At 35.6% G+C, this 27,366-nt stretch overlaps 1 protein-coding gene across 3 annotated transcripts in view; it reads left to right on the plus strand.

The window, feature by feature from the left end:
- The window catches only part of EXOC6 (exocyst complex component 6), a 190,046-nt gene that overhangs the window by 60,708 nt on the left and 101,972 nt on the right, over positions 1-27,366 (plus strand). For 2 of the 3 annotated variants that reach the window (XM_068961740.1, XM_068961739.1), the window contains exons 6-14: positions 108-312; positions 2,662-2,814; positions 5,135-5,203; positions 6,734-6,817; positions 14,682-14,728; positions 14,849-14,969; positions 16,438-16,509; positions 22,533-22,630; positions 25,148-25,253. In XM_068961740.1, coding sequence (XP_068817841.1) covers positions 108-312; positions 2,662-2,814; positions 5,135-5,203; positions 6,734-6,817; positions 14,682-14,728; positions 14,849-14,969; positions 16,438-16,509; positions 22,533-22,630; positions 25,148-25,253 — 955 coding nt within the window. The remainder of the gene's footprint in view (positions 1-107; positions 313-2,661; positions 2,815-5,134; positions 5,204-6,733; positions 6,818-14,681; positions 14,729-14,848; positions 14,970-16,437; positions 16,510-22,532; positions 22,631-25,147; positions 25,254-27,366) is intronic. The other variant, XM_068961741.1, reaches the window with a different exon arrangement.

The following is a 27,366-nucleotide window of genomic DNA, read 5'->3' on the forward strand; positions in this document are numbered from 1 at the left end:
CTATAATAATATCCATTTTGATGGAAGTGATGGAGTGATTATTTGCTCTTACTTGTAAAATAAATATAATAAGAACCTTACAGAGTGTTCTTTTTAACTTCTCACAGGTATTATTCAGCTCTAAAAACTATGGAACAATTAGAGAATGTGTATTTTCCCCGGGTTAGTCAGTACCGGTTTTGTCAGCTAATGATAGAAAATCTTCCTAAGCTCCGTGAAGATATTAAAGAAATCTCCATGTCTGATCTCAAAGACTTTTTGGAAAGCATTCGAAAACATTCTGACAAAATAGGTGAAACAGCAATGAAACAGGTGAGAATACAGAGGAGAATTTTGTTTATTTACTGAAATATAATTGATTTACAGTGTTGTATCAATCTCTGCTGTACAACAGAGTAACTCAGTTATGGAGATACGTACATTTTTTAAAAGGAAAATTTTAATTTAATGGTATTTAGTAATCTAGGTAATAGAATATATCCAAAGTTTACTTTTTTTTTATTACTTACATAAAATGCTTGTTTCAATTTTATCCTTTACTTTGTTTAGTTGCTAAGTCGTATACAAGCCTCTTATGACCCCATGGACTATAGCCCACCAGGCTCCTCTGTCATGTCCAACTGTTTGCACCCCATGGACTGTAGCCTACCAGGCTCCTCTGTCCATGGGATTTTCCAGGCAAGAATGCTGGAGTGGGTTGCCATTTCCCTCTCCAGGGGATCTTCTCGACCCAGGGATCAAACCTGGGCTTCCCGCATTATAGGCAGACGCTTTTGCTATCTGAGCCACCAGAGTTTGGAAGCAATGTTCTAAATAAATGATTTTTTACTACAAAAATTGAATATCATAGACAAAATAAGTTCGGGCACAGAGGTAGAAAGAGAAGTCTGATTTTTTTTTTTTTTCCCAGTGATAGGTTAATGATGTTAATGGGTGAGAAGGGACAATGATTTTCTTAAGCACAAGCCTCTAGAGCCAGTATCAAGGTTTAGGTGAGGGTAGAGCTAGATTTCTGTGATGTACATGGTCTGATTACCTGGGAGTAGAAAGGCCTGAAAAACAGTAATATAGCTCTTACAGGAAATTCACCCTAAAGAGGCAGTGGGTAAACTTTCTACATGCTAATAGAACAGAGTAGCTACAATCTGACCTCTCCCAACAGAGGGAATGTTCCACTAATATGCATCAAGTACCATTTCCTTCCTCAAGGGATCTTCCTGACCCAGGCATCAAACCTGGGTCTCCTGCATTGCAGCTGGATTCTTTACAGTCAGAGCTACCAAAGCATTAATTAGGCATTATATAGTGAGATTAAAATGCTGGAATTAATCCTATAATTTTTTCAATCTCTAATAATGAGGCTCTGATAGTGAAGTATCACTAAAATGCATAAAAGAAAATATAAGATTTCTTGATTAATCTGTATAAATACTCATTTTTGTCAGTAATTAAGTCAGTTGTGGGATAACAGTTTCTGCCTTTCAAGTGTTCATAAACTGTGGATGCTTTCTGTGGAAAATGAAGTAAGCTTGCAACTTGATATCATAGTTTTCTGTGAGGTTAGTAGACATTTTTTTTCTACAAATAATCTATTGGCATATTTTATGTATGTTCCAGTATGGTATCATATCTTTTAAGTGTTTTTAGCGTTTTTAAGTTTATGTCTTTAGTTTTCCTCTTAAAAAAGAATTAGTGGTAATTCTTTTATAAAATCTTGACAGTGCTCCAAACCAAAGGTCATTAAAATAATTGAATCACTAGTTGACCTGAGGCTTCCTAAGTGGCTCAGTGGTAAAGTATCCACCTGCCAATGCAGGAGATGCAAGAGACACAGGTTTGGTCCCTGGGTTGAGAAGACCTCCTGGAGTAGGAAATGGCAACCCACTCTGGCATTTATGCATGGAAAATTTCATGGACAGAAGAACCTGGCAGGCTACAATCCATGGGTTTGCAAAGAGTCAGACACAACTGAGCATTGCACATGCACATACATTAGTCAAATTCATTGAATCAAAGAGTGTGATGGTGGGAAGAGGGAAGTGAGTTACTCATCTACAGACAGAAAGTTTCAGAATGAAATGAACAAGGTCTAGGGAATTCCGTGGTGGTCCAGTGGTTAGGACTCTGGGCTTTCACTGCTGTGGGCCCAGCCTCTATCCTAGTCAGGGAACTGAGATCTCACAAGATGCATGGTGTGCCCATAAAAAAAAAAGATGAACAAGCTATAGAGGTCTTCTGTAACTATTATACCTATCAGCACTAATGTATTAAATTATTGATATGCACATTGAATATATACACTTAAAAATTTAAGAGAGTAGATCTCATGTTAAATGTGCTTACCATAATAGAATTGAAAAAAAGGAAGTGAAAGGAAATAATCAAGAGAAGAAATCAGTATAATAGAAAACAAAATACAGTAGGGAGGATCAACAAAGATGAAAATTGGTTCTTAACCTTTTCAAATAAAATTGATAACCCCCTGCAAGACTCTTGAAAAAGGAAGGAGGGTACAAATAAATCATGAATAAAAAATGGGACATCATTCCAGAGCCTGCACCTCCAGACATTAAAAAGATGAAAAAGTACAAAGAAATTCTTAAATCAGTTTTGACCACAATATTTTTTCAAATAATCTGAACTTTTCTTTTCCCCAAATAGGCACAGCAGCAGAAAATCTTCACTGTTACTCTGCAGAAGCAAAATAATGTAAAATTTGGGAAGACTATGTATATAAATGATAGAATTCCAGAAGAAAGGAATGAAATTGTATTGAAACATGCATTTGAGGAAGAGGATGAGAATGAAGAGGAGGTGATGGGAATTTGTTGCTTTTTCTATTTTTTTGTTTTTATCTGTTCCTTCATTCCTTTCTTTTCTTCCCTTTTTCCTTTCTTTTCTTCCTCCCTCCCTCATCTATTATTGGGTAGTTTTTTCTTCTTGAGTTGTAATGTCTCTGTGAGTCTTGTCATGTGTAAAGTGAACTTAAGTAGATCAGTTTGTAATGATATTAGAACAAAAGAATCATCTAAAATGTTAGATTGCGTAGTAGGCAGATATAGATTATCTATATAAGATATGGATAATAAAATATAGATTATATCTTATATATAACATCAGATATAGATTATATTTATAAGCTACAGATAGTTTAACCTAAGTGTTCTGCAATAATTAACAGTAAAAGTATAAATTTAATTTTTTTTTGTAGTGATCACTTATAATTTAATTACCTGCAGCAAACATTTAATTGCATGATAGCTTAACCTTGCCAGTTAGACTAATTCTGGATACCCTACCTTTTTTTCTTTGGTTGGTGCTGAGATAGTACAAAGAAATTTTAGTATGATTAAAGTTAAAATTTTAATTTCTTAAAAAAGTTTTATTAAGTCTAGAAACCTTAAAATTATCCTTAAATATTTTCTTTCTTTTATTCTCTATGTTCAAATTCATTCCTTGTCTAGTGCTTCTTTTATTCTTTCTACAAAGTCATCTGTTGAGCCTACTTTTTATCTTTTCTGTTGGATTCCTTTTGAATTAGTTAATACCATAAGAAGTCTAGTATTCCTAATTGTTTATAAATTTTACCTTGTCAATGATATTTTAAATTCTCTTTTTAAGGACACTGTTAGGGTGTAGTAAGAACTTTTAATTGATTGATTAAGAAGGAACCATATAAATATATGTGTCCATGGCTTCTTTGTGGTTGTGGGAACCAGTGAGTGTTCAGTGTATACATTTGCATTATATGCCTGGAGGATAAGTGAATCTGTATGTATATGATTGTGTGTGTATATGTATGTATATGTATGTTAATATTTGTATGTATGTATATACATATATTTACGTACACATTTACCGCATTCTTGTTATTTGCTCAGTCGTGTCCTACTCTTTGCAACCCCATGGACTGTAGTAGCCTACCAGGCTCCTCCATCCATGGGATTTTCCAGGCAAGAATACTGGAGTGGGTTGCCATTTCCTTCTCCAGAAGATCTTCCCTACCCAGGGATTGAACCGAGGTCTCCTGCATTGTAGGCAGACGCTTTACCGTCTGAGCCACCAGGAAAGTCCTGTATGTATATACATATATTTACATATGCAGTGGATGTCTGATATACAGACAGATAAACTGCCTTAAAGGGTTTAATGTCTTTCTAATGTGGAATTAATGTGACTTGAATGGTCCCTTGGAATAACATAAACATTTTTAAAATCTGCTTTTTTGTTCTTCTTAATCAATATTCAGAGAATCTCTGTCTTTTCTCCCTTGAAATTCAGAATGGTGAAAATGAACCATCTAGTCTTTGTATCTCAATTTTCCTGAATCTGTTTTGTGTATCTTTCAACTGTTGGAAGCATTGCCATCTTCCCCTTCCCGTAATCCATACTCTAAGAGAAACTTGGTTGTTTCCCTGTTCTTTCAGATGTATTTAATTATTACTACATTTTATTCTTTCATTTTCACAAATAAGTAACTCTATAATAAAAATAATTTAAGTTCACTCAGAGGATTTGTAAGAATAGAAATGTGTTCCTTTAAAAAGAGCTTATTTCACAAGTTTGGGAAACTTTATATTACTTTGTTTCTTTCATTGTAAAGTGTACTTTAAAAATATTATTAACATCTCAGAATCAGGATACATCTTAAAATTGATGATATTATAGTTTCAGGTGGTAGTGTTTTTTTCTTTTTTAGTGTTCCATAAAATAATAGTGATAATGTCTTAAATTTGATGAAATAATGATAAGTGATGCATAAGGGAAGGAGCTTCATCCGTAACTAAGTTGTACATTTGTGCACTGTCTTTTTCAGAAGCAGTAATTATATATCTAGTTATCCATAGCAGTTTTCTGATAATCTATTAAGCATGTTAAAGATATATAGTCTCCCCGCTTTATTGACCTATAACCTAAAATAATCAACAATGATGATAAATATATAAAGAATAAGGTATGAACAGGTGTCAAAACATAATAAAAAGGCATTGTGTTTCTATCATATGCTTTTTATGGTTGATAAATGTTATAACATGAAATCTATGAATCTTCTTGTCTGATTTTAACTTTATATTATTCAACAGTAGACTAGTAGTTTGATCTATAATTTTAAAGAATTGTTTTATTTTATCAGGTCTTAACAGTACAAGATCTTGTTGATTTTTCCCCTGTTTACCAATGTTTGCACATTTATTCCGTTCTGGTAAGTATCTTTTGTATACATGTATATGTGTATGTATACATATATATGTGTGTGCACATATGGGTGCATATACTTATATTATTAAAAAGACATGTGTGCATTTTAGGCCTGCTTTTCTAAAGGCTGACTGCAGGTTCATTGAGCTGTAGATCTACATGCAGTATTTATTTGTGAAGTATCCGCTGCATGTGAGGCATTCACTTCTTTTTTTAACTTATCATGTACTTTAAAGTATACTTTTCATGTATATTTAAAAGAAATTGCCATTTCTTCCCTCTTGGCTCTGTACTGTTGTATCACAGTTACTTTTCAATATGATACTTATGTATTTGTTATGCCAGACTACATTGTTTTCATTTTTGGTTGAACAGTTTATTCTGATATAATTCATATACCAAAACATTTACCTTTCTAAGATATATAGTTTAGTGATTTTAGCATATTCACATGGTTGTGCAACCATTACAAATAGTTTCCAAACATTTTATTAGTACAAAAAGAAACCTCTTACGTGTTAGCAGTCACTCCTTACTCTCCCCTCACCTCAGTCCCTAACAAGCACTAATATACTTTCTGTCTCTGTGAATTTGCCTATTCTGGGTATTTCATATAAATGGAATCATCATATATGTGGCCTTTTGTGTTCAACTTCTTTCATGTAGGTAGAAGTTTAAGATATTAATTGAAATTACTCTTCTTTTTAAATGTAGACATTTAAAGCTGTAAATTTTCTCCTAACCTCTGATTTAGCTGCAGTCTCTGAGTTTTGATGTATTGTGTTTTTGTTTCCATTTATCTCAAAGTATTTTCTAATTTCCTGTGATTTCTTCTTTAACCCACTAGTTATTTAATGGAGTTAAATAACTAATTTAGTTTAAATAACTAAACACCAAGATGGAGTTTAATCTCCATGTTGGTGAATTTCCCTAAAGTTCTTCTGTTACTGATTCCTAATTTAATCCCACTGATTAAATCAGAGATCATATTTTGTATGATTGTAGTCCTTTTAAGCTTATTGAGGCTTGTCTTATGGCATCACAAATGCTTTATCCTGGAGAATGTTCCATGTAAACTTAAGGATAATGTATACCTGGCTGTTGTTGGATGCAGATTAATGGTAAATCATGTTAGCAACAATATATTGTCCTGTGGTGAGATATGCATAGGTCTTATACAACATGTTCAGAAGTTTAGGCTTGATAGCTAATTTTCTTACTTAGTTTCCTTCACTGACAGCCGTATTTTCTTTGGTCAGTCAAAAATGTATAAAGCCTAAGTGATAAGTTGGGCAGCTATCAAATTATTTGAACTTGGCTTTAGTTTTCTTAATTGTCATGACTCCAAACAAGGTAACTGCCTTTGAACTATAATGCCAAAATCTTGTTCTTGGCATTCAATATGAAATACCATTCCACATTTAATTCTAGTTGTTAGAAACTGAAAAATGACCCTTATGGAATAAAGAAGTTATCTGTTTAGCAATGTGTTTGTGTTGTATGTGTTTTTATTACTCTACTGATTTTATTTTAGGGTGATGAGGAAACGTTTGAAAATTATTACCGAAAACAAAGAAAGAAACAGGCAAGACTGGTATTGCAACCCCAGTCAAATATGGTAAGTATATAGAAATTTTGAGTTGATTATGTTGTCAGTTTTTAACCCCTTTAATTTCTTCAGAGCATGTATTCCACTGTAAGTATTTATTGAATACCTACCATTTCCAATAATTGGTTTAGGTGTGAAGGTTACAGCAGTTCAAATGGATGAGTCCCTTCTCTCATGAGTTTACATTCTATTAGGGAAGACAGACTATAAATAAATAAGACAAGTAAATATATGAAATGTCAGGGCGTGGTAATTAGTTGCTGACAGTATGGTAGACTCAGTACCTTAATTAAGTATTCTACTGAAAAAAACATCTAAAGATGCTGGATAAAACATTTTTTAAAATCTTAAATTCTTTTTACATGCACTGAGGATCACGTAGGAAACTATAGTCCTGACAAAGACTAAACAAGTAATCTGAAGGGGCTATGTTTGTGGAATTTTTATCAGTCATTCTTAAGAATACTTGTATTTTTTGGCTGTAAAATTGTGACATATTTGCTGTAGAAAAATAAGGAAAAAAATGAAATAAAATAATCCATAATGTAAGAAAACTACTAAGTCAATGTGAAACTGGTGATACGTATGTGAATAGATATATTTGTGAAAGCTCATAGAAGCAGCACATGAAAAAGAGCTTTATTGATGTAACTTATACCCCAGTACACCTAAATGTAAGATAAACAAAACGGGAAAACTTAAGACAAATCCAGACAGGCATAATGAAACACTGTGCGTGGGTTCTAAGTCACTTCAGTCGTGTCCGACTCTTTGCAACCCTAAGGACTGTAGCCCGCCAGGCTCCTCTGTCCATGGGATTCTCCGGGCAAGAATACTGGAGTGAGTTACCATGCCCTCCTCCAGGGGATCTTCCAGACCCAGGGATTGAACCTGCGTTTCCTGTGGCTCCTGTATTGCAGGTGGATTCTTTACCACTGAACCCTGGGGTAAAGCCCCAGTGAAGCACTAAATGTAGCTTTTTCCCTAAGGGGAATCTGCTAAATGGGAAAGCATGAGTTTTAAGGATGTAGAAGTACAGAGGGGTAAGCCCAGAGTCACCCAAAGAGGGTGATAAGAGATTCTCTCCTTTGCAAGGCTGAGACTCCAAAGAATTATAGCTCATTGTTGGGATGACCTAGAGAGAAAGCCATCTTGCAAAACCTCTCAGGTCCTTCTGCCAAATATACTAAAGAAAATTGCCTATCCCAAATCCTGGTGCTGAGTGAACAAAGAAAAAAATCCCTAATAATTCATAAGAAGCAGTTCTTAACATGTGTTTGCAATCCAATTTCATTCTACTTGGATCGTCAAAAAAATCTCCGGCTGAAAATTTAAAGTCGTTCCATTTTGATGTTGTCTCCAGGTGTCTACTAGAAGCAAATGCAGATCTTCTCTGAACCTTCATACCAAGTTAAAGACTATCCACAGTTAAAGTTTCAATAGGAAAATTAACAACTCAGACTCAGAACTAATTATTGAACAAGTGAGAATCTTTAGAAATGTTGACAATAGAAATAAATTGTAAAAGACTTTCAATATTTGAATTATTAGGCATAGAATATAAAATAACAGTATTTTATGTAAAATAACAGTATTTATTATATTTAAAGAAAGAAAAGCTTGCCCTTCTCAGTAGGGAGCCATAAACTATAAAGGAATTACCCAAAAAATATGAAAAAAAATCAAGTAGAACACCTTGTAAAGATACATTACCCAAAATGAAAAATATTGTGAACAACTTTTAACAGTTGATAAATTCTCTTAGTTGACCTGAAGAAATTATCTAGACAATAATCACAGAGAGCAACTTAAACTCTCATACACTTCTGATAGGTATGAATATTGTACCTATTGTAATATTTAGCAAATAGTTAGACAATTTGTTATAATGTTAAGCAAACACTTGTCATATGACCCAGATCCCACTCCTAAGTTTTTACCCATAAGAATTGGAAATGTATCTACATCAGTTCAGTTCAGTTCAGTCACTCAGTCGTGTCCGACTCTTTGTGACCCCATGAATCGCAGCACGCCAGGCCTCCCTGTTCATCACCATCTCCGGAGTTCACTCAGACTCACATCCATCGAGTCGGTGATGCCATCCAGCCATCTCATCCTCTGTCGTCCCCTTCTCCTCCTGCCCCCAATCCCTCCCAGCATCAGAGTCTTTTCCAATGAGTCAACTCTTCGCATGAGGTGGCCAAAGTACTGGAGCTTCAGCTTTAGCATCATTCCTTCCAAAGAAATCCCAGGGCTGATCTTCAGAATGGACTGGTTGGATCTCCTTGCAGTCCAAGGGACTCTCAACAGTCTTCTCCAACACCACAGTTCAAAAGCATCAATTCTTCGGCCCTCAGCCTTCTTCACAGTCCAACTCTCACATCCATCCATACATGGCCACTGGGAAAACCATAGCCTTGACTAGATGGACCTTAGTTGGCAAAGTAATGTCTCTGCTTTTGAATATACTATCTAGGTTGGTCATAACTCTTCTTCCAAGGGGTAAGCGTCTTTTAGTTTCATGGCTGCAGTTACCATCTGCAGTGATTTTGGAACCCATAGTGGCTTATATATGAATATTTATAGTAACTTTATTCATAAATGCCAGAAACTAGAAACATTCCAAATGTCTATGAGGTAGTGAATAGATAAACAAATTGTTGTATCTCTACATAATGGAATGTTATGTACTCAGCAGTAGAAAGGGAACTGATACATGCAATAACATGGATAAATCTTTTTTTTTTTTTCCAAAACAAGTAAAGTGTTTATTAGGAGGAAAAGGAGTATAGTATGTGTGGATAGATACACAGGTGAGCTCAGAAAGAGGGTCCCTGAGTCACTCTCTCATGGCAATTGAAATCACTTGTATCAGGCATTTCTTTTGGATTTCCTTTGGCCAGTCATTTTGATTTGCCTGGTTCACAGTCCATATTTGGTGTATCTCAGGATCCTCTTGACATGGATTAATCTTAAAAGCATTACTGGAAGTGAAAAAATTCAGATACAACAAAATTAATATAGTATAATTTGTGTTATATGACATTTTTGAAAAGGCAGAACTGTAAGATAGAATGGGATCAGTGGTGAAGGGTTAGGGATTGGGCAGAGTGATTCACTACAAAGGGGCATAAGGGGAACTTTGGTATGACACAGAAATATTCTCTATCTTGATTTTGGTGTGGTTTCACAAATGTCTACATTTGTCAAAACTCATTAGACTCTTATATGTAAAATTTGCTTTATGTAAATTATAACAATAAATTTAACTTTAAAGATAAGATAAGATGTTAAAAATACCCAGAGAGAAGAGGTTATTTTCAAATAAACAAGACAGTGGAGTATTTTCATTGATGAAGGAAAATAACTTCTACCTGGGATTCTCTATTCAGTGGAACAAGTACAAAGATAGACATTTTCAGACAAAGAGGAGGAGAGTTTGTTACCGAGAAACTCTTCAGTTCAGTTCAGTCGCTCAGTCGTGTCTGACTCTTTGCGACCCCATGAATCGCAGCACGCCAGGCCTCCCTGTCCATCACCAACTCCCGGAATTCACTCAGATTCACGTCCATCGAGTCAGTGATGGCATCCAGCCATCTCATCCTCTGTCATCCCCTTCTCCTCCTGCCCCCAATCCCTCCCAGCATCAGAGTCTTTTCCAATGAGTCAACTCACATGAGGTGGCCAAAGTATTGAAGTTTTAGCTTCAGCATCATTCCCTCCAAAGAAATCCCAGGGCTGATTTCCTTCAGAATGGACTAGTTGGATCTTCTTGCAGTCCAAGGGACTCTCAAGAGTCTTCAACACCACAGTTCAAAAGCATCAATTCTTCGGCGCTCAGCTTTCTTCACGGTCCAACTCTCACATCCATCCATACGTGGCCACTGGGAAAACCATAGCCTTGACTAGACGGACCTTAGTCGGCAAAGTAATGTCTCTGCTTTTGAATATGCTATCTAGGTTGGTCATAACTTTTCTTCCAAGGAGTAAGCGTCTTTTAATTTCATGGCTGCAGTCACCATCTGCAGTGATTTTGGAGCCCAGAAAAATAAAGTCTGACACTGTTTTCACTGTTTCCCCATCTATTTCTCGTGAAGTGATGGGACCAGATGCCATGATCTTCGTTTTCTGAATGTTGAGCTTTAAGCCAACTTTTTCACTCTCCACTTTCACTTTCATCAAGAGGCTTTTGAGTTCCTCTTCACTTTCTGCCATAAGGGTGGTGTCATCTGCATATCTGAGGTTATTGATATTTCTCCCAGCAATCTTGATTCCAGCTTGTGTTTCTTTCAGCCCAGCGTTTCTCATGATGTACTCTGCATAGACGTTAAATAAGCAGGGTGACAATATACAGCCTTGACGTACTCCTTTTCCTATTTGGAACCAGTCTGTTGTTCCATGTCCAGTTCTAACTTTGCTTCCTGACCTGCATACAGATTTCTCAAGAGGCAGGTCAGGTGGTCTGGTAGTCCCATCTCTTTCAGAATTGTCCACAGTTTATTGTGATCCACACAGTCAAAGGCTTTGGCATAGTCAATAAGGCAGAAATAGATGTTTTCCTGGAACTCTCTTGCTTTTTCCACGATCCAGCAGATGTTGGCAATTTGATCTCTGGTTCCTCTGCCTTCTCTAAAACCAGCTTGAACATCTGCAAGTTCGCGGTTCACATATTGCTGAAGCCTGGCTTTGAGAATTTTGAGCATTAATTTAGTAGTGTGTGAGATGAGTGCAATTGTGCAGTAGTTTGAGCATTCTTTGGCATTGCCTTTCTTTGGGATTGGAATGAAAACTGACCTTTTCCAGTCCTGTGGCCACTGCTGAGTTTTCCAAATTTGCTGGCATGTTGAGTGCAGCACTTTCACAGCATCATCTTCCAGGATTTGAAATAGCTCAACTGGAATTCCATCACTTCCAGTAGCTTTGTTCGTAGTGATGTTTTCTAAGGCCCACTTGACTTCACATTCCAGGATGTCTGGCTCTAGGTGAGTGATCACACCATCGTGATTATCTTGGTCTTGAGGATCTGTTTTGTACAGTTCTTCTGTGTATTCTTGCCACCTCTTCTTAATATCTTCTGCTTCTGTTAGGTCCATACCATTTCTGTCCTTTATCGAGCCCATCTTTGCATGAAATGTTCCCTTGGTATCTCTGATTTTCTTGAAGAGATCTCTAGTCTTTCCCATTCTGTTGTTTTCCTCTATTTCTTTGCATTGATCGCTGAGGAAGGCTTTCTTATCTCTTCTTGCTATTCTTTGGAACTCTGCATTCAGATGCTTGTATCTTTTCTTTTCTCCTTTGCTTTTCACTTCTCTTCTTTTCACAGCTATCTGTAAAGCCTCCCCAGAGAGCCATTTTGCTTTTTTGCATTTCTTTTCCATGGGGATGGTCTTGATCCCTGTCCCCTGTACAATGTCACAAACCTCCGTCCATAGTTCATCAGGCACTCTATCTATCAGATCTAGTCCCTTAAATCTATTTCCCACTTCCACTGTATAATCATAATCTATACGCTCAACAAAAACAAGACTAGGAGCTGACTGTGGCTCAGATCGTGAACTCCTTATTGCCAAATTCAGACTGAAATTGAAGAAAGTAGGGAAAACCACTAGACCATTCAGGTATGACCTAAGTCAAATCCCTTATGATTATACAGTGAAAGTGAGAAATAGAGACACCCTTAGAAGGAAAGAAAAGACTATAGTCAAAAAGAAAGTGATGCCAAATGGGAAAAATAAGATGCTAAAAGAAATGAATAGCAAAGAAAGTATAAATATGAGGAGAAACCTGCATTGACTGTAGAAAATAATATTAATACAGTATTACGGATAGAATTTAAAACAAGATAGACTCTTATCTTTAAAACAAGATAGAATCAAAATGCACAATAACAATAGCATAAATATTAGGGTGAATAGAATAAATATTAGGAAGTTATTGAAACTGAACTGTTTTGGAATTATCCAGAAAAGAATAAAATTATTAGTTAATTTTAGAGTTTGATTATTTAAGCATGCATAATGTAATTTCTGTAACGATTAGAAGAATATAAACAGTATATAGTTAAACATAATTTTAAAAGCTTAAGTTATTCAAAATTCATCTTAGAGCTGATAAAAAATGTTAATTTGAATCTATAAGTACTTGATAACATTGACTCAAAGTATTTAAAGCAAAATTGCTGCAACTAAAAGGGTAAATTAAAAAATCCGTAAGCATTGTGGATGCTTCAGTATCTTATAAGCCATTAGAATAACAGTAAGAATACAGAACCTGTTTAATAATAGGCTTATCTAATAGACTTAAAGCTCAACATTCAGGAAACTAAGATCATGGCATCCGATCCCATCACTTCATGGCAAATAGATGGGGAAACAGTGGAAACAGTGACAGACTTTATCTTTTGGGGCTCCAAAATCACTGCAAATGGTGATTGCAAACATGAAATTAAAAGATGCTTACTCCTTGGAAGGAAAGTTATGACCAACCTAGACAGCATATTAAAAAGCAGAGACATTACTTTATCAACAAAGGTCCATCTAGTCACGGCTATGGTTTTTCCTGTGGTCATGTATGGATGTGAGAGTTGGACTATAAAGAAAGCTGAGCGCTGAAGAATTGATGCTTTTGAACTGCGGTGCTGGAGAAGACTCTTGAGAGTCCCTTGGACTGCAAGGAGATCCAACTAGTCCATCCTAAAGGAGATCAGTCCTGGGTGTTCATTGGAAGGACTGATGTTGAAGCTGAAACTCCAATACTTTGGCCACCTGATACGAAGAACTGACTCATTGGAAAAGACCCTGATGCTGGGAAAGATTGAGAGCGGGAGGAGAGGGGGGCGACAGAGGATGACATGGTTGAATGGCATCACCGACTCGATGGACATGGGTTTGGGTGGACTCCGGGAGTTGGTGGTGGACAGAGAGGCCTGAGGTGCTGCGATTCATGGGGTCGCAAAGAGTTGGACATGACTGAGCAACTGACCTGAACTGAACTGAATAGACTGGTGATCCAGTGATTAAGACTCAGCACTTTCACTGCCATGGGCTCAGTTTGATCCCTGATTGAGGAACTAAGATCCCAGAAGCCATGCCGCACAGCCAAAAAAAAAAAAAGAATTCTGTTTCAACACCTGTGAAAACACATTTTAAAAGTACATATTGAACATTGTAAAATGTGACAACATACTACGTTATAAAGCAGGTATCAAGACATATCCAACTTTTGTGTCATGTAGTATTTTTAAGCCAAAAATGTAATAACAGCCTCCTCCCTGAAAAAAATCCAGATGTTTGAAAATTTGGATCACTTTCATGAAGTAAAATACAATATTTGAACTTAATTGAAATATTTCATGTGTAAGCTCTTATGAAATTCAAATCAAATATTTTCTTTTTGGTAAAATTATGAACAATAGGAAATTGTAGACCATTTCAGAGGAATTTGACTTTTATTATGAATCAGATAAAAAATCATTAGAAGGTATTTAGCAAACGGTATATTTATTTGATTAATTTTGAAAATTATTGTTCTGGGAGCTGTCTGGAGAGTAGAGTGAGGAAACAAGCCTGAAACCTTGGAAGGCTAGGTAGAAGAATGATGTAATAGGCCAAGTGAGAGATGATAGTGGATTGAATTAGCCTGCTGAGATGAAGGTTCTGACTTTTTAATTTGCTTATTTTGTCTCTTCGAATGCAAATTCCATGAGGGGTAAGGACTTTTTTTGGTATTTACCAATGTATCCCTTGTGTCTTAAAATATATTTTTATAGTGGACTCTCAATAAATATTTGTTAACAAATGTTGTACTGATTTGGAACTACTTTTATGTTACTGATATCTATTGTTTCAAATTGATTTTTATTTTTCATTTAAAGCATGAAACAGTTGATGGCTATAGAAGATATTTCACTCAAATTGTAGGGTATGTATCTAATATGGCAACAAATATTATTTTGATACTGTGTTAAATGTCAAAACGAATTATTTTCTATTTAGGTTTGAATTTTGTTTCAACTGGTTATTTTGCAATTGCTGTTTTTAGGTTCTTTGTGGTGGAAGATCACATTTTACATGTGACCCAAGGATTAGTAACCAGGGCATACACTGATGAACTTTGGAACATGGCCCTCTCAAAGATAATTGCTGTCCTTAGAGCTCATTCAGTAAGTTAGATAATTTATGTTACTAAATTTTTAATTCAGTTACTTCAAGAACTTAGGAATTGGATAGTGTCAAAAGAAAGTTGTACCTTCATTAGTTCTACATTTTTTTGAAAATTGTCAGATTTGGAGGTAGTAATGTTAGGCCTTTGTTTGTGTGGTAATCTTGAGCTGTGATTTTGCAGCTGACTGGGGCTTCTGAAGACACTCTCAGTCCAGCATCATAGAAGATGGAGAATTATGCTGTTCTCATTAGTCTCAACTGCCCTCTTTATTAGATCACTGAAAAGCACCGTGAAGAAAGGGTTTTTAATTATCATTCCACATTCTTTGTTTCCAAAATAAACTCCACCATTAAAACTCAATAGAACTTGTTCTTCAATGTTTATAGCTTATTTGCAGTAGTACACTTATAAATGTCCTAAAAATAATATGCAGTTGTCAAATTTAAACTCATTTGGAGTAGTGAATCTTTAGGTAATGAAAACTTTTTTATGAAGAAAGGTAAAATGATAAAATATTTTTATAATATGCCTTTTGTGGAAGTAAAAATTATGTTATAAGGACTAGTGAAATTAATAATTTCTTAGTGTGGACTTTTTTTAAGATAATTTTGGAAGTTTGCCTTCAGTAAAATCTCCCCAAACTTAACATTTTATAATCTATTATTTAAAATTTTATTATTGAGAATAGAGATTGAAAATATTTTGAAGAAAGATTATTAGTTTAAGTGATGCTTAGATTATAAATACATTTTATTTTTACTTATCAGGAACATAGATTCTGGGTACACTATTTGTCCAGTGAACTATAACTTTTTCTATCATATATAATAAAGAACAATATATTTTATTATGGTTTTGTATTCAGACCAGCTATGAATGTGTAATATTGATAATATTGATTCCATGACATCCTGTATGAAATCATATTATATTAAATGCAATATATCGCATTTAAAATTGTACTAAATACTATTAAGGGAACAAGAGTGAATTTCACTATCCTTTTGAAATTATTTTCCTTTGGTGGATTACTAAGAAAATACTTAAATTGTCACTTAGAAAAATATAAATGATTATATCTCTTTTATAATAGAATAAATAAATAATTGAAAAGTAGAAATATAAACCATTTTTTCAATTTGAAATAACTAGTTCTTTAAAATCTAAAGACTTTTTTGGAAATACAAGCATCGTTGCTTTGACCAAAGTAAGTGTGTGCAAATTTCAGGAAAATTTCTTTTCATATAGTACCTAAAGTGGTTTGTCATGTCATGATCTTTCCCTAATAATTTTTTAATGAATAGAAGAAGTCAGCTGTGAATCTGATAATCAAGACTTTAAATTTATTGTAAGTCAAGCAAATATAAGGAAAAATTTTCAAGTTTTATTTCTTAATTTTTAACCAAGTGACTCTGGTGTGTGTGTGTGTTTGTGTGTCTACCCCCACTTACCCTTCATCCTCCCAGTCTTACTGCACTGATCCTGATCTTGTTCTGGAGCTGAAGAATCTCATTGTAATATTTGCAGATACTCTACAGGTGGGTGATAATCTGATATTCAGTTAATGGCTATCTGAGCACATAAAACTATTCAAAATATAGTGTAGACCATACTCATTTCTTGTATTGTGGCTTAATGGTAGTAAATTAGTAATAATCAAATGTTTACTTATGTATTGATATTCTCTTGTCACACAGAACTTTTCATACTACCGCCTTCCTGATTATGAAGCTTGGACAGAGATCAGGGAATATTACCATCTTTTAAAATATTGGTCATTCTGTTGGAGTAGATATAGTATTTTTACAGTTTAAAAAAGTATGCAGTGTAATGGAAAAAACCCTGAACTAGAAATTAGAATATTAAAGTTCTGCCTGAGGATAATGAACATGAGTTGTGGAATCACAAAGACCCAAGTTTATGTTCAACTTTTGCTGTTGACTAATTGTATGTTGACAGGTTTTCTGAACTTCAGATCCTCATTTGTGAAAGTGGATTTATTAATTACTAGTTTCCAGAATTGTTTTGAGTTTTAAATGTGATACTGTATATGAAAATAAACACTAGTTTAAAAGCTGTATGTACTCATTTCCTTCCTAATTTCAAGTGTGCTATCACTGTAAGCAGATCACTTTACTTTGCATTTTGGAGTTTTTTTCTTTTTAAAATAAGATTAAAACTGAATTGTCTGAAAACTCATTGTCTTTGGGTTATCAATATCCAAATTTTGAACTTGTCCCTCATCTTTGATCACAGATAATAAAGAATTGATTAAGTTTTCATGCTTAAACTTATGGGATTTTTGATAAATTTGATTGATTGATAGATGTTTGATTGGTTGAAAAGTTTTCAACCATGCTTAAATTTATGGGATTGTTATGGCTGGAATAACTTTTTGTGAAATATAAACCAGCATTTTCCAAAGTGTGATACTAGTTGTATGGTCAAAAATGTTTAGAAAATGCGGAGTGAAGTAAAAGATTTTTCTACTAGAAGCAAGTTTATAGCATACGTTTCCAAAGGTAAGGTGATTATGCAGCGTTTTCCCAACATATCTGACTCTTAAATCTTTTTTTTCCCTTAGAGTATCTTTTCAATCTAGAGCTTCATATAAAGTGCTTTAGGAAATGCTGGGGCTTCCCTTGTGGTTCAGTTGTTAAAGAATCTGCCTGTAATGTGATCCCTGGGTTAGGAAGATCCCCCTGGAAAAGGGAAGGGCTACCCACTCCAGTATGCTGGCCTGGAGAATTCCATGGACTGTATAAAGAGTTGGGTACAACTGAGTGACCTTTACTTTTAGGAAATGCTCAACTATTTGTTTTATCACAGGAGTCCATCCTAAAATAATAGTTATCTATTTTATTCTTAAACCTAAGGAGAAAATACCACAAGCTCCTTTAGTAAATTATTGTATTGCCTTACATCTTCATTAATTTGTATGGCTTATATTATAAAACCAGAATAATTTGGGACTTTTTTTCTTTCATAAATTTTGTGACTAATGTACCTGTAATACTGACCTCTCTGCGAGAAAACTTTAGTAAGTTTTATTAAAGACTGCCTTAATATTTGGGGCCTATTTTTAAGTAACTTGGAGTTTTGCTGTCCTTAATGACTCAAAGCATTGCTACTCAAAATATGGTCTGGGGACCCCAGGTCAACAAATTGTTTGTTATGGATCCATAATGAAAAGAAATTTCTGTCAGAATGTAGATCAACTACATCACTAAAGTACAAAACTTAGCACAGTTGGTTTTTGTTTTTGATAACAAAGTGAAGTTGCTCAGTCATGTCCGACTCTTCGCAACCCCATGGACTATATCGTACCAGGCTCCTCTGTCCATGAAGTTTTTCAGGCAAGAGTAATGGAGTGGGTTGCCATTTCCTTCTCCAGGGGATCTTCCCGACACAGGGATTGTACCCGGGTCTCCCGCACTGCAGGCAGACGCTTTACCCTCTGAGCCACCAGGTAAGCCAACATTGATTGATATCAGTAGCAGCATTGATTTATACTCTGGTGTAAACTCTTTATCTCTCTTTTAAAAACCATACAGACTGTTCTTGAATTGGCATTTTGAGTACAACTGTAGATTCAGTTTTAGATTAGGTATTTGGTATGGTTCCAAGGAGCTCTGCAGAGAATCAAAGAGTAGTAGGCAATATTCAGATTACAGAGGCTTTAAAAAAGCAACATTGGTGGATGCATAAACCCTTGTAAATAGACCTTTCTAATCTTGCTGCGTTGAAATAAAGCTGAGGAAAACAGATTAGTTCTTGGTTACTTAGAAATCGTGCAGTATTTTCATTTTGCTGAAAATTGACAAGCTGATTATTAGGTCGGTCTTACATTGAATTAAATAAATACTGGCTTTTTAAGTTGTAAAATTTCAGTTACTTAGTAAATGAAAAGTTAAGAGAATTAAGGATGATCTTTTCTAATTAATCTTTAATTAAAGCATATTGCATAATATTTCATTTTAAAAATTGGCACTTTACCACCCTAAGGGAATTTTTATTTCATCACCTAAAACAAAGCTAGCTAAACAATAAAGTGAAAAATCAAAACACAACATAGCATGTTCATAGTTCTGCTTACTGCCTATTAAGCAAATGAAAAGCAAGCATTTATTGATTCATTCATTAACCTTTTTTGTGCACCTGCTATGTGCTAACAGCTAGATAATATATATATATAAATCAGTATAACAGTAGGGACATAAAGATTCTTGGGTTTAAGAAATTCAGTTTAGTTGTAAACAAATAAGATGTATAATAAGACATACTAATTTAGTAATACATTAAAGAACTTTGGGCTCTTGGAAGATAGAATGATAACTTTGATTCCAAGAGTTGGGAAGGGTTATACAGAAAGTTGAAATGTGAGCTGGATTTTGAAGGAAATGTGAGTTCAGCAAGTAGATTTGAAGGAAGAGGCATTCAGTTCAGTTCAGTTCAGTCCAGTCATTCAGTCGTGTCCAACTCTTTGCGACCCCATGAATCGCAGCACGCCAGGCCTCCCTGTCCATCATCAACTCCTGGAGTTCACTCAGACTCAGGTTCGTCGAGTCAGTGATGCCATCCAGCCATCTCATCCTCTGTCGTCCCCTTCTCCTCCTGCCCCCAATCCCTCCCAGCATCAGAGTCTTTTCCAGTGAGTCAACTCTTCGCATGAGGTGGCCAAAGTACTGGAGCTTCAGCTTTAGCATCATTCCTTCCAAAGAAATCCTAGGGCTGATCTCCTTCAGAATGGACTGGTTGGATCTCCTTGCAGTCCAAGGGACTCTCAAGAGTCTTCTCCAACACCACAGTTCAAAAGCATCTATTCTTCGGCGCTCAGCCTTCTTCACAGTCCAACTCTTACATCCATACATGACCACAGGAAAAACCATAGCCTTGACTAGATGGACCTTCGTTAGCAAAGTAATGTCTCTGCTTTTGAATATGCTATCTAGGTTGGTCATAACTTTTCTTCCAAGGAGTAAGCGTCTTTTAATTTCATGGCTGCAGTCACCATCTGCAGTGATTTTGGAGCCCCCCAAAATAAAGTCTGACACTGTTTCCACTATTTCCCCATTTATTTCCCATGACGTGATGGGACTGGATGGCATGATCTTCATTCTCTGAATGTTGAGCTTTAAGCCAACTTTTTCACTCTCCTCTTTCACTTTCATCAAGAGGCTTTTTAGTTCCTCTTCACTTTCTGCCATAAGGGTGGTGTCATCTGCATATCTGAGGTTATTGATATTTCTCCTGGCAATCTTGATTCCAGCTTGTGTTTCTTCCAGCCCAGCATTTCTCATGATGTACTCTGCATAGACGTTAAATAAGTAGGGTGACAATATACAGCCTTGACATACTCCTTTTCCTGTCTGAAACCAGTCTGTTGTTCCATGTCCAGTTCTAACTTTGCTTCCTGACCTGATACAGATTTCTCAAGAGACAGGTCAGGTGGTCTACTATTCCCATCTCTTTTAAAATTTTCCACAGTTTATTGTGATCCATACAGTCAAAGGCTTTGGCATAGTCAGTAAGGCAGAAATAGATGTTTTTCTGGAACTCTCTTGCTTTTTCCATGATCCAGTGGCATATGACAGGCAGATAGCATGTGTGAGTTACAGGTAACTGGCCATACTGTCTCCCCATAGTATAGTATGGTGTACTTTGTCCACCTGATGCAAACAGCTGACTCATTGGAAAAGACCCTGATGCTGGGAAGGATTGAAGGCAGAAGGAGAAGAGGGCGACAGGGAATGAGATGGTTGGATGACATCACTGATTCAGTGGACATGAACTTGAGCAAAGTCTGAGAGATGGTGAAGGTCAGGGAAGCCTGGCGTGCTGCAGTCCATAGGGTCACGAAGAGTCGGACATGACTTGGCAGCTGAATGACAACAACAAATAGTATGGCTGGCTATTTGTCAGCTGACCAGCTTGGTGGTGTTAGAAATTGTAATGTTTAGTAAGCAAAGAAGGGTAGAGAGTGGTAATGAAACGGATTAGGTAGTTTTAGCCAGATTGTGGCATGTCTTGTAAGCCTCTTCTAGGGGAATGGTATGATCAGCTTTGCACTTCTAGATGATAATTTTATGAGTTGGCAATAGAGTGAGTTGAGAGAGAAAGATGATTGGAATTTCAGTTTAGAAAGCTTTTGCAGTGATCTAGGCAGGGGATGTTAAGGACCTAAAATAAAACAGTGGTACTGGAAAGATTTCTGAAGAAAGAGAGGTAGCAGATGATGGATAAAAATGGTAAGTTTGAATGAAGTTTTTAAAGGAGGTAAAATCAAAAGAACCTGATGAGTGACTAGATGTTTGATTTGGGGGCATTTAGATGACATTTAGTTTTCTTTCCTGATAAATTGGATTGATGAAAGAACTATTAACAGGAATAGGAAGTAGGAAGAACACGGTTTAGCAGGAAGATGTGAGTTTAATGTGCTTGTTGGTGGACTGGAGATATCTAATAACTTGGAATTAAATATTTAGAGTTTATAGAGGTCTAGCTAGAGATACAAATTGAGAATAGTCAGTGAACGTAGTGTTTGAAGTCAATTGACTTGAAATTGCCCTAGAGAGCTAGAAGAAAAAATTGAAGGATGGAGATAGAAGGAAAAAGAATCCAGAAGGATTACTCATAGATAAAAGGAGAACAAAGAGAGAGTGGTGTTACAGAATTCAAAGCAGAAGAAACAGAAGTAAGGATGAGAAATCATGGAATTATTTAGGAGATATTCTGTGATATTATTAACAGCAGTTTCAACAAAGGAATAGGGGTGGGAGTTAGATTGTAGTAGGTTTGGCTAGGGATGGACAGAGGAGGCAGCTGCAGGGCACAGGAAATTGTAGGAGGGCTTTTTTGTTTCCTTTAGTTCTTGTTTTAAAGATGGGAGGCAGTTTAGCAAGTTTATTTAGTGAAGAGAAAGGAGGTAGTGGAAGTTAAAAATGCAACAGAGTGAGTTAGCTGATCCATGGATCCTGCAGGAGGAGATAGGATCAAGACCAAAGACGAGGAGGTGAGCACTGAAGGGGAAGAGGGACAACTCTCATGTGAGCAGAAATGTTTGGTCCTAATATGGGATTGATTTCAGTGGATTTGGAGTTGCAAAGGAATAAAATTTTGGAGTGTCTATTTGATAACTTTCCCCTGTACTACAAAGTCAGCATTGAATTGAAAGTACAGTGTTTCAGACAGAATGTATTCTCCTTTTTTCTTCTATCTTATTTAAAGACTGCTTCCCAAGACGCAGTTATGTGGATCAGTCATCTTGAACTTTTCCTCCAATTCTGACTTGTAATACTTGTTAAGGTTAACAGTGTAATCCAGACTGAAAAGAGAGAGATGAAATGGAAAAATAATTCCAGCTTCATAAAACTTTCTAGACTCTTTTTTTTAACTGGTGCAACTTAGAATATCAAAAGCATATCTTTTTTTCATACTGTTGAGATGGCATACAATTTGATATAGTGATCACATCAAACAGTTCTCTAGTATTCTAAACTTTTAAAAATGTATATCTTTATTTATTTTACTTGTTTATCTGCTTTGTATGTGTGTGTTTTAGGGTTATGGTTTTCCAGTGAATCGACTTTTTGACCTTTTATTTGAAATAAGAGATCAATACAATGAAACATTGCTTAAGAAATGGGCTGGAGTTTTCAGGTTAGTCTAAGCCATGGTACCTTAATGTAAGAAAAAAATTGCCAAATGATAAAGTAATTGTGTTTGTATTTAGCAATAAAATTGCTTATAATTATATTTTTATTGTGGTAAAATATGTGTAACTTAAAATTTATCATTTTAACCTTTTATGAATGTATAGTTCAGTGACATTAAGTATGTTCACACTGTTGAAACCATCACTACTGTTCATCTCCAGAACTTTCTTATCTTCCTAAACTGAAACTCTGTACCAATTAAACAGTACCTGCCAATCTCTTTTTCTTCTAGTCTGTGCCCAGAAATCACCATTCTACTTTGTCTTTGAATTTGACTACTCTAGTTACTTCATATAAGTAGTTCGTACATTGATTGGGTTTTGTGTCTGAATCTGTTTGTTTTTTTTGGTCTGGTTTATTTCACTAAGCATAATGTCTTCAAGGTTTATCCATAGTGTAGTATGCATCAGAATATCGTTCCTTTTTTAAGGCTAAATAATACTCCATTGTGTGTATCATATTTTATTTATCCATTCATCTACTTATGGATATTTGGGTTGTTTTCACCTTTTGACAATTATGAATAATGCCACTATGAACACTGACAAACAGTTATCTGTTTGGGTCCCTGTTTCAGTTCTTTTGGGCATATACCCAGAAGATGAATTGCTGGATTATATGGTAAATAATTTTGAGGAACCTCTATTCTGTTTTCCACAATGGCTGCACCACAGGTACATGACTTATTTCCAGCCTGTCATTAAGATGCCAGAGCCATTTATCAATTAGATATTCATTATCTACTGCCCAAACCATATCCTTCTCTTGTGTTCCTTACCTCTGCAGATGTCTGTGATGAGGTGAGATATATATCATTTGTCCATTTTTTTTGTCTAGAAACCACAGATTTGTTAAGATTATACTTTCCTTCATCATCCTCATTTAGTTTGTAAGTCCCATATATTCTACTTCTTAAAAACTATTTCTGCCACTCCCTTTCTGCCTCCACAAATACAGCTTTAATTCAAATCCTCATCACTCTTTATTTGGATCATTCAGTCTTTCTACCTGGCCTCTCTCTGTTCATTATTGTCTTTTTCTTTGTTTCCTCCACTATATAAAATTCTTCGTATGATATTCCTCTGCCTAAAATCTCAGATGATATTCCATTGCCTATAGGATAAAATCTGGGTCTCAGTTTGTCCACCTGCCCAGCCTCATTTTAAACCATGTCCCTTGCATACTTTCTACTTCAGTAATACTACATACTTGTGGTTTTATTTAGCCCCCCCACAGTTGTACTTCTTCATCCCTTACGTTTTTGCATGTTATGGTCCATCCTTTGGAAATGCTATTCTCCCATAATCTCATTAGAAGTGTTTCGTTTTATCTGTAACACCCCTACAACAGCCCATAGCTTCTCTGTAAAACTTCTCATGAGATATCCCCCACCTGGTCTGTTAAAGTTAGTTGCTTTTTTCCTTTGTCCTATATCTGAAACTTGTACCTCATTTATTGTCTGCATAACATCATTATAAACATAATCTGTTTGCATATCTCTCTCTCCTATTAGGCTTGAGAACAGAGATCTTGCTTTTATCTTCATGGGGGTAGAGAGTTTTCATTATAGTTAGCCCAGAGACTAGCACATAATAGGTGCTAAAGAAATACTAATCAGACTGAATTATTGATTATAAAGAAGTTGATTGGACAGCAGGTATATTAGTACAGGCTGAGTTAAGCTACTAACAAAAGTACACAAAATCTCATTGGATAAACATAGACATTTTATTTCTCACTTACACAGAAGTTTATTGTGGGTCTAGTAGTCCACGACTCAGGCTTTTGCCATTTGTGATTCTACTTTCTCAACATGGGGGTCTCTCCTGTCACCATGGGACAGAGGATCACACAGTTAGCTCATAAATGCTTTAGACTTAAAGCAACACATGGAACTTGTGTTCACAGTCCAGTGGCTGAAACTGGGCATATGACTGCCTGTTTGCAAGGAAAGCACACAGATGTTTGGTGAGTAGTAAATGTGTCTGCCTTACTAAGTGTAAAAGCTCCTTTTCTAAGTACAGCGTTATGAGAGACAGACAAATGGAAGACACTGTTTTCATCTTCCAGGAGCTTATGATCTAGTTGGAAGGAGAACACAAAAGACATAGAACTTGAGAGTTGTTCCTGTTAAGAAGTATGACTGGGATACTCTTCATCTCATTTTTAGTCGTAGTTAGTTCATTCAGACTATATCATCTTGGGAACTGTTCTAAGGAATTGAAGTACTGAAGGATGTAGAATAAACAGGTAGAAAGAGGATCACACATTAATTTTGAGAGACACTTATTTGATACTGGATTCTAGAATTCTGAGTGATGAGGCACTGTTTTCCTATTTATACCCTTAACTGACAAACAGAAAATTATTTTGTAATTATTGGGTTTTCTTATTGTCCTATAGCACTCTATTGGTGTATTTTCTAATATTAAATTTTCAATTCTGTCTTCTTTCTTAACAGGGACATTTTTGAAGAAGATAATTATAGCCCCATCCCTATTGTTAGTGAAGAAGAATATAAAGCAATCATAAGTAAATTTCCCTTTCAAGATCCAGACCTTGAAAAGGTACAACTTTGTTCTTACTTCAAGAATTTTCTTTAAAATAAATTAGTCAGTAATACATTATATTAACCTGACATTGTGAGAATAGCTTCTTTTGAGGCTTTTGCTGTTATTGTTGTGTTATTTGAGAAAATTAATTATACTTTTGTTAACTTTTAAAGATTATGTTACTACTACTACTGTTATTTTGGTGAGGTTAAGAAGGGACTTTCCTGGGGCTACTAGGAGCAGTTGTCCCAAATGTTAGGTGGATTCCCAGAGCAGGTGTTACTAATGTTGGGTGGGTTCCAAATTAAACATGTTGAGTATATTACAGGAATAAGAGAATATTGTAGGGAAAGAGAGAATTTCTTTGAAATTTGCATTACTGTGAAAGATCTTAATTTTTACTTTTTTTTTCTAGAAATGTACTCAAAAAGGTTTGTCTTGGTTCAGTAAGAGGTGTATGAAGGTAATAGTCATCTGGATTTTTTTCTGAAGTAAGAATGGATAGTTTTGGAATCAGGATGTAAACAAAAGATAGGATAGAGAAAGGAAATTTCTTTTGCTGAAATGCTGAAATACTGAAATTTCTTCCAGCATTAGAATATTCTGTAAATACACCTGATTGCCCGTGTGTGTGCGTGCACACAAAAACACACATGCTTGTACCAATCCAGTATCTCTGGGTAGAATTAGATCTTATGAGAAAAGGATATCATATTTCCTGCTAATATCACCTTTTTAGTTCTCTTCATTCTTGATGTTTTCCCTTAATCTTTTTTGTTATTTTTCTAACACTTTATAATTTAGTTCTTTTCTATATTTTTATCCCTTCATAATGAACAAGAGTGAATTCTCAGTGAGTTGTGTGAATTGTGACTGTAAATTTTTATGTAAAATAAACTTTTATTAAAATTCTATGTTATATTCATTTATACATAGACAAAGCAAATTATGTGTCAGTTCAGTTCAATTGCTCAGTTGTGTCTGACTCTTTGTGACCCCAGGGACTGCAGCACATCAGGCTTCCCTGTCTATCACCAGCTCATGGAGCTTGCTCAAACTCATGTCCCTCGAGTCAGTGATGCCATCCAAGCATCTCATCCTCTGTCATCCCCTTCTCCTCCTGCCTTCAGTCTTTCCCAGTATCAGGGTCTTTTCCAGTGAGTCAGTTCTTTGCATCCTGTGGCCGGAGTATTGGAGCTCCAGCTTCAAATTATGTGTTCAGTTTAGTCACTCAGTTGTGTCTGACTCTTTGCGACCCCATGAAACGGTTAGAACTGGACATGGAACAACAGACTGGTTCCAAATTACGTGTAATAGTCACTAAATATAGGACCAATTAATTAAATGCATAGCTTTTAGATTATAGCTAATGCTGCCATTGCATATACCTAATTGTATTCTAAATACACACAAAAGATCGGATTGATTATTCTATTTCTGTATTTTTGAAGCCCCAATTAAAGATCCTTGTCAGGAAATATTATAAGAATATCCTCTATCTCATGGCTTGGTTTAGTTTTAGTTATTGGTAATAAATGTGTTTAGGATATAGCATCTGTAAAGAGAGCACTAGGCTTCTTTGGTGGCTCATTGATAAAGAATCCACCTGCCAATGCAGGAGACAGAGGTCTGTTCCCTGGGTTAGGAAGATCCTATGGAGAAGGAAAATGCAATCTACTCCAGGATTCTTGCCTGGGAAATCCAATGGACAGGGGAGCCTGGCGGGCTGCAGCCCGTGGGGTCACAAAAGAGTCGGACATGGCTTAGTGACTAAACAACAGCAAAAATAGCGCTGGATTTGATCTGGATTCACGTGCTGGATCTGTCTGTGGCTTACTATGGGCGAGTGACTTACCCTGCTTGGGCATTTGTGCCTTATCTGTCTAATGAGAATTTTGAATTAAATAATCTCTAATATCTCTACTAATTACACTAAACTATGCTAAATGGATTCATAGTTAAAAGGATATTTGGCTTTGCTTGTAGGGTACATCCCACAGTATTTTAGGATTAAATTTGTTAGGAATTGTACTCATTGGTTTGTGTTTTATTTGTCATTAAAAGCACTATCACTAAAAGCACTTTCCACATGGAAAATTTAAATGTGATAACTTAGAAATCCCATAAC

This window comes from Capricornis sumatraensis, chromosome 23 (genome assembly GCF_032405125.1).
Source record: "Capricornis sumatraensis isolate serow.1 chromosome 23, serow.2, whole genome shotgun sequence".
Lineage (NCBI taxonomy): Eukaryota > Metazoa > Chordata > Mammalia > Artiodactyla > Bovidae > Capricornis > Capricornis sumatraensis.